Genomic DNA, 15,871 nt, shown 5'->3' on the forward strand with positions numbered 1-15,871 from the left:
AGACCATGTCCAGATCTGCTGTACATAGTCCACCCTATGCCTGATAGCTGGATGGTAACTGCCCACACTTCATTAGTACAGAATTGCAAAGAAACTGAAAAATGATGCCAAATTATGATCTATATCAAATTTATGGGAAATTTTCTATGGTTGCATTAGTAAGTTGTTACAAACTTACTTGGTTTTGTTTTTGTAGTACTGGGAATTGAACCAGGGACTTGGGACATTCTAGGCAAGGGTTTATCACTGATTAATAGTCCCAGCCAACGTAGTGGTTTAAAACACACACTTTGATCTTGCAGTTTCTAGTTCAGAAACTAATGGATTTCAATGGGCTAAAATCAAGTTTTGGTAGGTCTGCATTACTTCTCTTTTTTATTTTAGAGGGTGGGGTATTGGGGGATTGAACTCAGGGGCACTCAACCACCGAGACACATCTCCGGCCCTATTATGTATTTTATTAGAGACATAGTCTCACTGAGTTGCCAGCACCTCGATTTTGCTACTGCCATTACTTTTCCTCGGGAAGAATCTGTTTCCATTCCTTTCCAACTTCTAGAAGCCACACACATTCCTTCGTTCACAGCCTTCTTCCTCTATCTTCAAAACCAAGAATAGTGTATTTTTCTTATATCCTCTAGCTGAACTGGTCCTCTGCATTCCACATCAATTTTTTAAAATCCTTATGATTATACTGGGTCAACACCTTTCATTCATGAAAATATTCTTATTTTAAAGTTAACTGTTTAGGAACCTTTACTGCTCTTCCACGTATGGTAAGACATTCACAGGTTTCAGGGATTGGGATATAGACAAGATTGAGAGGTTAACATTCTGTCTACCATTGGTAGTATAGAAAGATGATTCAGGTAACAGCAAGAAATTAAAACTCAGAACACAGAATCAGATGATGGCGCTTGAGCAAAGGGAGTTTTTGTAATCAAGGTAATTAAGCTTAGGTATTATGATGACATAACTGAAGTATGCATCTGTCTTAGTCCACTTATGCTACTATAATAAAATATCATATACTGAGTAATTTATAAACAACAGAAATTTATTTCTGACAGTTCTGAAAGCTGAGAAGTCTAAGATCAAGGTGCTGGCATTTAGTGTCTGGTGAGGGCTTTGTCTGTTGTCTTCACATGGTGGAAGGGATAAGAGAATGCTCTCTCCAACTTTGAACTCCTTTATAAGGGTGTCAATCCCATAAGCGCAGGACCCTCATGGCTTAATTGTCTCATAAGGTCCACGACTTTAAATGCTGTCGTATTAGGGATTAAGTTCAGAATTAATGTCAAAGGGAACACCCTTATTCAAACCACAGCAGTACCTGGGACCCTTAGCAACTTGGAAAACCTTCACAATGGACAGACAGTACAAACAGTCACCAACAGAACACATCTCTCACCTTAAACTGGAAGAAGACCTTTAGAAACGACACTCACTTAACACTCTAGCTTAAGAAGCTTCATAAGGTTCTTGTTTTAAAAGTATATCCTATGAGCTTATAACAACCAACTACAGTAAGATTTGAATATCAGACTTAAATTTTTACAAACCTCAAACTTGGTCCCTAAGGGGGAAAAAAAAAAAAAAACTATTAATATATATAATATATATATTTAATGTTGTAGTTATAGATGGATACAATCTCTTTATATATTTATTTTTTATGTGGGTGCTAGAATCAAACCCAGTGCTCACATTGTGCACGGCAAGTGCTATACCACTGAGCTCCAACCTAGCCCAGAAGATATTTTATAAACATGAAAAGAAATTTTATGGCCCCATTGATATTTACCTAGGCTATTGATTTTTACCTGGAGAATAACTAACAAGGAAAGAGAGGTAAGATTTATCTGAAATTCTGTTTTACAAAAAAGAAAAAAAAAAAGCCACCTGAAAGTTAAAAAAGTTTAATACTATCTAGATCAGTCACAGACATTGTAGGTCATTTTACACATGCCACCTCAGGAAATTCTGATCCTTAAGACCAAACCAATCAAGAAGGTATTATATTCATTTTATAAATAGAGATGTGTGGTTCAATTAACAGAATATCGGCTACTAAAATCTAAACATAATAATAAAGATGTCATCTGTTGAAGAATGGCTTAAGTCCTCTGGATTTAGAAAAAGATTAATTTTTAAGAGTATAATTACAATTTTAGAGTTGTATTTGTAGGGCAACAGGAACTTGAAATAACTCTTCCCAGAGAGAATAATAATAGTTCATTGCAGAAATTGGGTATATAAATTCTACATGAATTACGGGCTTCAGCTAGACACTGGGGGAAGAATATAAATTAAATTACCAACACAACCAAATAAACTTTCAGAGAACAAAATTTCTCTTTCACACAATGATGTCTGAGGAACTGTGGAATATCACTACACTTGAAGGCTTCACAGACAAGTACCTTTTAGTAACTCGAAATTCTAAGATTACTTTAAAGTAACATAACTTCATGTTTCTGGATATTCTGTAACCCTCAAAGTAAGAGTTTTTACTATCAAGTTCCATCATTTCAGTCCAAAAGTTTTACCCTCCTTCAACAACAACCTTGAGAATGAAATTACAATACTGTCTTCAGTTAGGTCCTCGGGCCAAAGTAAACTTTATTTGAAAATCAGCACCTACACACCCAGGCATGACACTTTCCATTGAGGCCCGTCCCCCAAAGAGTCCCTAACATACTGGAAACCACAACAAAGATGCAAGAACAATCACAGGACCCAGATGGGTTACTTTTTAACTACTTTACTGTACATGACTATATAGTTAAGAAGTTTTTTCATCAGGCTGCTGCACCTTGCAGAAGGGCAGCCTGGCAGACTTTCTCTGTCAATAAACCTTTGTTTGAACTCAAAGTTATGTCTTTTGTGGATGTTTGTGCCAGCTGCCCCAGCATCTTCAATCTTCACCGATTATATTTCTAACCTCTAAAACTGAGAATAATTAAGAAGCAGAGAGAAAAAAGCTAAGCTAAAAGAGGGGAAAGTACAAAAGAAGTTCAGTCTTTTTCTCAAAGAACTCCAGGAAATTCAGATGCAATTAAATCCAATTTCACTCTCTTATTTAAAAGGGCTGGAACTTACTACCTGAAAATTCTGATTCAATTGAGCTAAAATCTAGCCTGGGCACTTTTTTTTTTTTTTTAATAATTTCCACAGGTTATTCTATGTGTCTCTAGAAATGTATAAATTTTCTGTCATTGCAATTAAATACCTGAGACAATTAAATAACTTGTAAGAGGAAAGGTTAATTTTGGCTCATGGTTTTACAGGTTTCAGTCCATGGTTGCTTGTCCCTGTTTGGGTCTGTGGTGGCACAGAACATCGCTGCAGGAGTCTGTGGCAGATGAAGCCTAGTCATCTCATGGAGGCCAGGAAGTAAAGAGAGAAAGGAGCAGGATGAGGTCCTAATATCCCTTTCTAATGCGTTCCCCAAAAGGCATAACTTCCTCCAATCAGTGTCTGCCTCTTGAAGGTTTCACCACCACCTGTTGGCACCACAGGCTGGTGATCAAGTCTTTAACACATGGCCATTAGGAAATATTTCACATCCAAACCATAGCCTTTCTTTACTAAGCACCTTTTTACTGAGAAAATGCTTATTGCTTTTTCAAAATAAAGGTATGTTTTGATAAGAAACCAATCTTAGCACTTTACTTGTGTATATACAAAGTTAAGGTCTAATTTAAAATAAACATTTCAATCTGCACTATTTGACATTCTCTTTAGATTATAAACATTTGTTCATATGATTATTATAATCAAAAAATCCTAGTGAACATTTGCTTTCAAAAATTCAATTTAACTATCTTGAAGTCCAAAGTAATAATGCCATGTTTTAATTATGCATTCCTATACAACACAAAGAAAAATCAAAGAGATGAGAATGGAGTCCTAGAAACTACAAATGGATTTATTAAAATATGACTGGACAACTAGGGAAAGAAAGGTGGTAAATGTCAATAAAATAACCAATCAGAGACGATAAAAAGAGCAAAAACCTGAAAGGTTATAAAGTAAATAAATCTCAAGCACTGAATATTTGTACATTCCCCCCCCCCCCATTTTTTAAAACAGCTATACTAGATTTACTTTTGTTTCTGAATGTCTTAAGGAAATAAGGTTATACTTCCCATGCATTTGAATTTAGTTTGGTTTTACTTTCCTTTATTGACTTTTGAAAAGGAAAATTTTCTTATCCCAAGTTAAAAAAAAAATTTAGAGAAGAAAGTAAAAGAAAGAAACAAGGACTGAAAGATGAAAAGGCTATGAAAAACTGAAGTGAACACAAAGATAAAGTACTGTAAAAGATTCTACTGTGTTACGGTTTTGGATCTGGAATATCCCCCAAAAGTACACATGATGAAGCTTCAGTACCCAATGCAGTAATATCAGAGATAGGGCATCAGGGTAGTGAATGGATCTTGAGGACTCTAACTTCATCAGTGGATTAATCCATTTGATAAGTTAATAATTTGAATGGACTCCTGAGGGGAGGTAGAAACTGTAGGCAGGTGGGATATGATAAGAGGATACAGGTCACTGGGGACATGTCCTTGGGGACTCTATCTTGTCCCTGTCCCACTCCCTTCACCTTCTTGGCCACCATGAACTCAGAGGTTTTCCTCTGCCACATTCTTCTGCCATGATGTTTCTGGCTTGGAGTCAGTCAATCATGGTGTGTTAGTTTTCCAAAATACCTGGTAAGAACAACTTAGAGGAGGAAAAGTTTACTTTCACTCATGGTTTCAGGGGATTCATTTCACAGTAGGCAGGCTCCATTGCTGGGCCTGACGTGAGGACAAAGGGAACGGGAGAGGAGGTCAGGGGGCAGAAAGAGAATAATGCAAGGGATCATAGGGAAGATGAACCCTTCTAGGGTATTCTCCCAGTGACCCACCTCCCCCAGCCACATCCCACTAGCTCAGTTACCATCTGGTCAGCCCATTCTATCTAGGAATGGACTGATTAGATTATAGCTCTCAGAATCCAATTATTTCACCTCTGAATATTGTAGAGCTTTTGGGGGACACCTCATATCCAAATCATAATACGTGGATAGAAAACTCTGAAAACATAAGCCAAAATAAATCTTTCCTTCTGTAAGTCATTTTTTCTCAGGTATTTGTCACAGAGAGGTAAAGCAGACTAACACATACTGACTCTTGACCACGAGGTTTTAAACTATTGCTTACTGTGGAAGACAGCTAGTTTCCTCCAATTTTTGCTCTCCCGTACAGAATGCAGATAGAAAATACATTTTCCAGGGATCAACTCATGCCAGGACAATATACGGAGCTTTGCTAACCTGCTCCCTAGAAAAACTGGTGAAAATATAAAACAGCAACAAAAATAACCATAAAAAGCCTCTGAAAATGATCCTAAAAGTAAACATCAAATGAAGAAACCTCTGTTCAAGAAAGTCTATGAAGATTCAGTGAGATGAATTTGTGTGATATTTGAACCAAGAATGTTTTCTTTCTCCCCATTCTCAGTCTAAAGAGGCAGAAATGATGGGCCAGATGGCAGGAGCTAAGAACAAAAGACTATTTACCCCTAGCTTTCAGCCAGAGGGCTTTCTTTCTGGAAACAGCATTAACATTTCTTATCCTGCCCCCAGCTGCCTGCAACTAAGGTTAAATTCATGGTGATAAGGGCTCAGAAGTGGGGGCTCCATTCTTCCACTTAACTCCTACTCATAGATATTAGGTTTGGTACATTGAGAATAATGGGGTCCTGACTATCCTTCCTCTGGCATGGGAGACGGTAGTTCAAAGCAGAGAGAGGTAAACCAAGATGACATCTGGCTACTGCCACTGAGTGTTCAGCTCCTCGAGAGGGTATCACTCACAGAGATGCTTGTAATCATTCCCCTTCCCAGTTCCACAGTATTGGTGCAGAGATCATGCCTGGGAGAGAAAGGGCCAAAACATAGATAGATCCTAATCTCTTCCCCAGGGTACTGACTTCATTTGCAATACAGCATGAAGGTTCTCAAAAACAACAGAGTATCCAACCCTCAAAAACAACAGAGTATCCAGGTGTGCAGGAACATGCCTGTCCCAATCACTTGGGAGACTGAGGCAGAAGGATTAAAGTTCAAGACCAGGCTGGGGATGTAGCTCAATGGTAAAGAATACCTGGATTTACTCCCCAGTACTGTGGAAACAAACAAAAAACAGAAGATATGTAAAAAATGAGGAAAGAAGAGATGCATGCACCTACTAAAGTTATGACCTAGACTGTGGCTGAATTAGGTCATGAGAAAGAACCAGGGAATAAGGTAACTACAGGAAAACAGGAGTGGCTGTGCTTACTATATTGCTAAACTATGATGTTTGGTAGATGTATGAAACTCATTTTCAACTTACACTAGTTTTAATATACAATGGCTTTATCAGGATGTAAACCCATCATAAATCCAAGAATATCTGTATAAGTAGACAAAGTAGACTTAAAAAAAATTATGTGCCAGGAACACATAACAAAAATTAAACAAAAACTATCAATAAACAAATGATGAAGAAAGACATCAAGAGAAATCAGAAAAACTGACATAAATGGAAATAACACAATACATTAAAACTTAAGAACTAAAACCATGCTTACAGGAAAATTTATAGCATTAAATGCCTATAACGAGAATAAAGAAAAATTTCAAATCAATAATCTAAACTCCTACTTGAAGAAACTCGAAAAAAAAGAGCAAACTAAACTTAAAGCAAGGAGAAGGATACAAATAGAGTAGAAATTAATGAAACAACAAAAAAATAATAGGAGAAATCAGGTTCTTCAAAAAGTTTAACAAAACTGACAAACAGTTGCCTTACAAAAATAAAAAGGATAAATTATGAATAAATGTAAGCATCAGGTAACCTAGATAAAATGGATAAACTTCTAGAAAAACTGGAATTATCTCAATAAGAAATAATCTATAACAAGCAGAGATTGAATTAGTACTCAAAAAACTAGGCACAAGAAAATTTCAGGCTTAAGTGGTTTCACTGCCAAATTTTACCAAGTATTCAAACAAATATTCAAAGAATTAATATGAACACTTCACAAACTTTTCTAATAACAAAAGAGGAGGGAATATGTCCCAACTCATTTTATAAGGACAATAATACACTGATACCTAAACCAGACAAAAATTTCTCAAGATTAAAAACTCTTCATGCACGTGGACATAAAAATTCTTAACAAAATTTTAGCAAAATAAATCCAGCAACATATAAAAAGAATTATGTGCCATAACCAAGTGGGATTTATTCTAGGAATGAAAAATTCATTTGCCATCTAAAAATCAATTAGTGTAACATAGAATATTGACAGAATTCCAAAAAACTCACATGATCATCTCAATAGATAACAATAAAACATTTGACAAAACCTTTTTTCATGAAGAAAACACCCAAAAGATGAGAAATAGAAGGGAACTTCTTCAATGTGATAAAGGGTATCTACGAAAAGCCAACATTAACAAGATACTTCATGAGGGCACATAGAATGTATCATCTATGAAGAACCAATCCTCAAAAGACACTGAATTTACTAGCATCTTTATCTTCTTCACTGCCTTCAAAACAGTGATTAATAATTTTTTATTATTTATAAATTACCCAGTATAAGATACTTTATTCTCGTAGCTCAAACCAACTAAGATGACTTATTTCCAGGCTAGGGATGTGTGGGGATGTGGCTCAGCAGTAGAGCACTTGCCTAGCATACACAGGCCCTGGGTTTGTAACAGTGGTCCACTTTACCTTTTGAATATAGCCTCCTTGCTCTGAGGCTTATTTTTAAAGGGACATGTTCTTTCTCTTTTCTCTTTTTATAATTTCAGCATTATTATGGCTATGTGGATACAGAACAGAGTCACAGCTGCCAGGAACTATTCCTTCTAAATATTCCTATCAAGTACAATGAAATTTATGTACCATTAATACTTCACCACCTTTCATATAATCCTTTAAAGTACAGGAGAAAATAGAAAAGTACCTTTGATCTTACTTCGTAGATACTTTAGAACTTCTTGAGTTCCCTTCTGAAAGTGCAGAGACAAAGACATACATTCACTAAGATATACCTTGCCGTTCTACAGATTGACATATATATCTACAATTTGATTTACAGATAAAGAACTGAATTCTAAATAGTTACATTTATTATTTCTCTCCGAATGGTTCTCAAAGGATTTCCTTCTAGTGCCAGGAATTTCAAATGTAGGTTTCCCAATGAACAGGGCAGACTACAAAAGATTAAATCAATTCAGGGAAAAGGTTAAGTGTGAGTCTAGACCAACCAAATAACTGACTATAAACATAACAACATGACAAACAACATATTATATAATAGTCTATAAGAAGGCCTAATGTAGGCCTAAAATTTTTTCTCTTGAGATAAATGTTAAACATGTAAAAGAAAAAACAGATATATCTTCAAAGTTGTCATAATAAAATTGCTAAAAAAGAATGTTGGCTATAAAACATTTGCTAAATTATATCTAGTGCTAAAAAGGAAATGTTAAAAAAAATTTTTAATAAATCAGAAATTCAACCAGTCTCATTAATAATGTTTTAATTTTGTACTTTGAGTAAGCAAATAAATTTTTTTCTAAATGAAAAAGTGACAAAAAGAAAAAAATACTTACCCAATTAGGTTTTCATTCAATAAGGAAAGTCATTTTTATCTTTGGCTCACAAAAAGATAACCCATTTATTTATATTAAAGATGACCCACATAAACACTCTCAATAAAATTTATTGTTTCTACAAAATACTAAGAATTAGCAGAGTGACAAAGTTCTTGCTCTGAAGTTTTCAACTGAACAAAGAAAAAAAACACATAAAAATGGCCAAAATATAACAAATAATACATATCTTACAATACTGGTGAGAATACAACATAATACAGACATTTTGGAAAATAGTGTCTTTTAAAATTAAACATACATCTACATACAAGTAAGCAATTTTACTTCCTACATGTTTACTAAGCCCCCAAAATAAAAAAAAAAAAATACTGTACACACAAAATCTTACACATGAATGTTCCCAATAGCAAAAAAATTGAAGAACACCCAAATATCCATCAACAAACTAGTGGAGATGACAAAATTGTGATATATCTAATATAACAATCAGCAAAGACGAATGACCTATGTTGATAAACACAACCACATGAATGAATCACAAAAACTTTGTGCTACCTGAAAGAAGCCAAACACAATAACTGTATACTGCATGAAGCCATATACATGATATTCTAAAAAAGGCAAAAATAGTGCATTTTAATTACTACTTAGCAATATGGTAAGGGAATTGGTTGTAAAATGTGTAAGAAAATTCTTGGGGAAACAGAAGTTTTTTACATGACTGACAACTGTATACATTTGCCAAAAGTCATCAATTTATAACCTTTTATTGTATGTAAATTACACATCAAAAAAGAACATGATATAAAAATATATAGAATAAGACAAACTCTAAACAAGTAAAGAATAGAAACAAGGAGAAAGGGGGAGAAGGAAGAGAGTAGCAACGCCTGGATTTGGGCTTAAAATGAGTGGAATTCCCTTAGGCATTAAGGCAGGAAAAGGACATTTTAGGATAAAGGAACAAAATGAAGGGTTGGTGTATTTATACACTGATGTAGTCAGAAAGCAGGGTACCTATAATAGTGAAAGAGAAGCAAATGAAAGTAGTTTGAGTTTGAGACATCCTTGAATGTGTTACTAGAAATTCTGGACTTTATCTTTCAAGACAGTAGTTCCCCATTACTGGTTTGAAGACCAGAAGCACCAAAATCTTTCCAGGAATGTTTTTAAACAAAATAAAACAAAATAGTAGGGTTTTATTGTAAGAGATTTGAATCCATTGGTACCTCAAAATCTGTATTATTTTATCCCCTTAACTAATGCTTTTTAAATGATTCTAATACGTAGCCATATTCGGGGATGGTGCTACCTATGGCAAGGGAAAACTATCAAAGCTGCTCAAGTACATGAATTCTTTATTTATATGAGCTATTATATAAACTACTTATATAAACTATTTATATATTTATATAAACTATTCTAGTAACAATGTTGGGAACCAGTAGTCAGAAGAAAATTTAAAGGGGTAGAAAATGACCAGAATTATCACTGATATTTCAGAACTGCAGGCTTTAAGGGAAGAAAAAATCACTTAGAAAAGTATTAAAATGATTATGTGGTAGGCCCTTTATCACCAGAGCTCTGGAAAAAGAGGAAAATATATATGAATATGTTTTCTGATATCAAAAAAAATTGGAACATATTTTGACATTAGAAATATTTGTACCACTGGGCACCCAGAGGCTCAGGAGGCTGAGGCAGGAGGATTGCAAGTTCAAAGCCAGTCTCAGCAATTTAGCGAGGCCATAAGCAATTCAGTAAGATCCTGTCTCTAAACATTTAAAAAGGCTGGGGATGTGGCTCGGTAGTTACGTACCTCTGGGTTCAATTCCAGGTATTAAAAAAAAAAAAAGAAAGAAAAGAAAAATATTGTACCAATTATTTAGTTTTTGTTTTAAACATTTGCTTCCTACTGCTCTTATGCAGTAGGTTAAATAAAACTGCCATGGAGAAAATTTTACATGTCAATATTTGTAAGATTATTTTATTCATTACTTGTAAGACAAAGCACTTTCACAAATACCCAGGTCACTGAATAATTCTATCACACATGTGTGAAAAGGTAATCATTATCCAAGTATTCAAATCTATAGCCCAAATATGCCATACGTACACTGTAGAAACAAATGTGACTTTAAAAAATATTTATTAAAATATACACATAAAAGAAAATCTGCCTTGCCTAATATTTTCTTCCTCTGGGAATAGTACCCCATATTTCTGGCATTCAGACTTAAAACCTTAGACATCTAGTTGATACACCATCTGAATCTCTGTATATAAAAAATAATTACATTTCTAAATATGATGGTTCTATAACATTTTATGATTCTTCATTCACTACTCTACTCCTCTCCATGTCCAACATAACCAGTCAGCTGTTAAATACAACTTATTCTAATTTATCAGATGTCCTTATCTTTCCATTCCCATTGCTATCACAATTTAGTTCTTCATTAAGAGAGAATTCTATACAACTGTCAATACAAGAAATTGAATATAGTCAGTGTTCCTTAGTGATAACTACTACTAAACTAACAGCTTTATTTAGATTTCCCACCTATAAAACCACTCCTATTCAAAGTATTATTGTTATTGTTTTAATATGATAATTAAATTAGCCCTGTTCATAGTCTTTTGTAGCACTTATCAAATGAAAATTGATTCTTCAAGGCTCTCTTCCTCATGGGTCAACTTAGTTTTCAAACTCTAAATTTTCACAAGCTCCCTACATGCACCTTATTTAGAATTCCTAGTTTTGTTTGTGCTATTTACTCCGCCAAGTGGATCATTTTTACTACGGTACACATGAACCTGAAACTTTCTAGTCACTCTATAAAGATCACAGGGTAGAACTAGGATAAGACATAATCCTGAAAGTGAATGTTCTTAAATTTTGTGTTCTAGTCAATTAACTTACTTTACCCTAATTCCAATCCCGAAGAACATCTTACTTCTATGTGTGCCCTGATTCTACCAGTGAAGTGTAAATTTTTTAACCCCCTAAATTGTTTTATATTTCTCTAAAGGCTTTACGTTCATTTAACAAATCCAACAAGCATTTATGAAGCACCTTTTATGGGCAAAAGGCACTGATCTAGGAGTTGAAGTTAGTGCAGTAAAAAGACACATAAAAATCCAACCTCCTGGGAGTTGTATCGGTCAAATAATGTCGTTATACTGTATGCTTGCATGAATACATAACGAATACTACCTATTAAGTACAACTATAATGTACCAATAAAAAATGTGGAAAAAAAAAATCCAGTCTCCTTAGACTTTAGTTCTAGTTAGTGAATTACAGTAACTCACTTCTGCTTCTATAAACATATCAAGCTAACTGCCAAAGACAAAATCTAGTTAATCTTTCTTTATAGATAACATCTGCTCAATAAACATTTAATGAATTCAAGATTTACAAAAGGATCTCTTATTTTTTTTACAAAAATTTTAACTAATAAATTATAACAACACACACAATGATTATTAATTTGATCTATAAACTTACCTACTAATATCATTGTTACTTAAATCAAGTCTTTCCAAAGACTGTAGTAGTGTAATTTCATCTGGAACAGATTTTAACTTGTTATCCCTCAGGTCCAGCACAAGGATGGAATTCAGATGCTTAAGATGTTCTGCTCCTAACATTTCAATCTGGTTTTCACCTACATGCAATTCCTAAAAAAACAAAGATCAGTCATACGTGTTTCTTATTCAATTTTATTTTAGATAATGAAAATAAAGTTAATTTCAAATCATTGAAACACATTAGAAAAAAATACAACCTTCTTATTACTGAGGTATATTTTAAATTACATTTAAGCTATTTTACAGCTAAAGAAAAATGCCAAAGAAGAAAATCTTCAAAAATGTTCTGGCAATATAAATATAAAAATAATTAAAGATGAATCTTGCAGAAACATTGTTTATAAAACCAAAGTAGAGAAATGATTTATTAGCTACATTTATAATATTAATAAAAGTGTAAGTCTAAAAACCACACTGATGAAAAATTAGTTTCAAAACAAATCATAACCAGCCAAAAGAATTTATATTTTAGTCAGTTCATTTAACATTACCATTACTGATAATCACATATATTGATTTCCCATTAACAGAATTTATAATTATCAGTTGAAAAATTAGCTAATTTTATTCAATGAAAACTTTTCCATTACTTTTTAAAAATCATTGTTACCTTCCTATTTAAAAGAAACTCTTTTAACACTACAGAAAAGTAAAGCATGTAAAATTTCAAACATAATTATAATGCTATTTCCTCCCTCCTTTCCTACCTCCCTTCCTTCCTTCCATACCAGGGACTGAACTCAGGGGCACTCGACCACTGAGACACATTCCCAGTCCTATTTTTTTTTAAAAATAATTTATTTATTTTGATGCATTGTAAACAAATGGGGTAGAACTTGTTTCTCTGGTTGTACATGAAGTAGAGTTGTCATACCATTTGTGTATTCATACATGTACATAGGGTAATGATGTTTGTCTCATTCTGTTATTTTTCCTAGCCCTATTTTATATTTTATTTAGAGACAGGGTCTCACCGAGTTGCTTATTGCCTCACTTTTGCTGAGGCTGGCTTTGAACTCATGATCCTCCAGCCTCAGCTTCCTGAGCCACTGGGATTACAGCCATGCACCACTGTGCCTGGCTATAATGCTATATTCTTTTTTTAAAATTTTTTAAATGTTCTAATTATTTATACGTGACAGTAGAATGCATTTATGTACTTTGATACATCATAAAGTATAATTTTTCATTTTTCTGATTATACATGTTATAAAATCACATCAATCAGGCAATCATATATGTACATAAAGTAATGTCTTTTTCATTCCAATATCCTTCCTATCTCCCACAGCCCCTCGCCTCCCTTTATTCCCCTCTATGTAATCTACAGTTACTTTCTTCTTCCCAAACCCCCCTCCCACTTTATTGTGAATTAGCACCTACATGTCAGAGAAAACATTCAGCCTTTGGTTTTTTGGGATTGGCTTATTTCACTTAGTATGATATTCTTCAACTTCATCCATTTACCAGCAAATACCATTAATTTCATTCTTCTTTAAAGTTAAGTAATACTCCATAGTATGTATGTGCATGCGTGTGTGTACCACATTTTCTTTATCCATTCACCTGTTGAAGGGCATCTAGGTTGGTTCCATCATTCAGTTATTGTGAGTTGAGCTGCTATAAACACTGATGTGGTTGCAACACTGTAATATAATGATTTTAAGTCCTCTGGGTATAAACCAAGGAGTGCAATAGCTGGGTCAAATGGTGGTTCCATTTCAAATTTTCTGAGGAATCTCCATACCACTTTTCTTAATGGCTGCACCAATTTGCATTCCCACTAGCAATGTTTGAGTGTACCTTTTCCCCCACATTCTTGTTCATTTATTGTTGCTTGTGTTCTTGATAGTCGCCATTCTGACTGGAGTGAAATGAAATCTCAATGTAGTTTTGATTTGCATTTCTCTAATTGCTAGAGATGTTAAACATTTTTTCAAATATTTGTTGATCAGTTGCATTTCTTATACTGTGAAATAGCTGTTTAGTTCCTCAGCCCATTTATAGACTGGGTTATTTCCTTTTCTGGTGATAAGTTTTTTGAGTTCTTTATATATCCTGGAGATTAATGCTTTATCTGAGGTGCATGTTGTAAAGATTTTCTCCCAATCTGTAGGCTCTCTCTTCATATTATTGATTCTTTTTGTTTTTTTTTTTTTTTTTTTTTTTTGCTGAGAAGGCTTTTAGTTTGAATCCATCCCATTTATTGATTTTTTATTTTACTTCATACAATTCAGGGGATCTTGTTAAGAAAGTCAGATCTTAGGCTGACGTGGTCAAGATTTGGGCCTACTTTTTCTTCTGTTAGGTGCAGGGTCTCTGTTCAAATGTGTAAGTCTTTGATCCACTTTGAGATGAGTTTTGTGCAGGGTGACAGGTTTAATTTCATGTTACATGTGGCTTTCCAATTTTCCCACTGGTTGAATAGGCTATCTTTCCTCCAGTGAATGGTTTTGGAACCTTTATGTAGTATGAGATAATTGTATTTATGTGGATTTGCTTCTGGGTCTTCTATTCTGTATCAATGGTCTACATGTCTGTTTTGGTGCCAATACCATGTTGCTTTTTATTACTATAGCTCTGTAGTCTAGTTTAAGGTCTGGTAGTATGATGCCTCCTGCTTCACTTTTCTTGCTCAGGATTGCTTTAGCTATTATGGGTCTCTTATTTTTCCAAATGAATTTCATGACTGCCTTTTCTAATTCTATGAAGAATTAGAAAATTTTAATAGAAATTGCATTAAATCTATATAATGCTTTTGATAGTATGGCCATTTTGACAATATTAATTCTGCCTATCCGGAAGCATGGGAGGTCTTTCCATCTTCTAAGTTCTTCTTCAATTTCTTTTTTTAGTGTTCTATAGTTTTATATAAATGCTATATTCTTTTTTTTTTTTTGGCGGTGCTAGGGATCGAACCCAGGGCCTTGTGCATGCAAGGCAAGCACTCTACCAACTGAGCTATCTCCCCAGCCCTAAATGCTATATTTTTAAAATCAAAGTAATGTAATTTTAAACAGACCATGTAAATGTGAGAGAAGGCAACTTATAGAGTTAGGTACATATTCCTTACCAGTATTTCAGGTCTCCCACAGGATAGTACCAACATATCCAGTCATCCTCATTATATAGTACTTCTCCAATTATAAACTACTTATCAGATAAAAGGACCAAATACCTATTTTTAAAATTTATTTCTTTTAAAAAGTCTGTTAATAACTATCATTAATGTGAGTAGTCACATTAAAATTCTAAAAAATATCAACATGCACACACAAACCCCAGTACTTGTAATTAATATGCATGACCTTCAGAAGATTAGGTCCTTTTAAGAACATTCATTTTCATAAATAACTTTTGGAAAATATATAGTTACTTAGTAATAAACTAAATAGTACCTTCAATAGTCTACATGAAGGAAATTCTGGTAGAAAACGCAATTTATTCCTCCGCAAATAAAGCAATTCTAGTGATTCCATGCCAGCCAATTCAGGAGGTATAGTTTCCAAGAGATTTGAATTACAATCCAAATGCTTTAATTCTGCAATATATATTCAGTGAAAATAAAATATACTTTAATATAGAAAAATAATTTGGTGTATGATT

The 15,871-nt window shown here is 33.9% G+C and overlaps 1 protein-coding gene across 1 annotated transcript in view; it reads right to left on the reverse strand.

Moving 5' to 3' along the window:
• LRRC40 (leucine rich repeat containing 40) overlaps positions 1 to 15,871 on the reverse strand; it is a 54,601-nt gene that overhangs the window by 19,900 nt on the left and 18,830 nt on the right. The window contains 4 exon segments of the mRNA XM_079129014.1: positions 8,017 to 8,062; positions 8,179 to 8,266; positions 12,183 to 12,355; positions 15,664 to 15,806. Of these exon segments, the coding sequence (XP_078985140.1) occupies positions 8,017 to 8,062; positions 8,179 to 8,266; positions 12,183 to 12,355; positions 15,664 to 15,806 (450 nt within the window).

This window comes from Sciurus vulgaris (assembly GCF_902686455.1).
Source record: "Sciurus vulgaris genome assembly, chromosome: 1".
Lineage (NCBI taxonomy): Eukaryota > Metazoa > Chordata > Mammalia > Rodentia > Sciuridae > Sciurus > Sciurus vulgaris.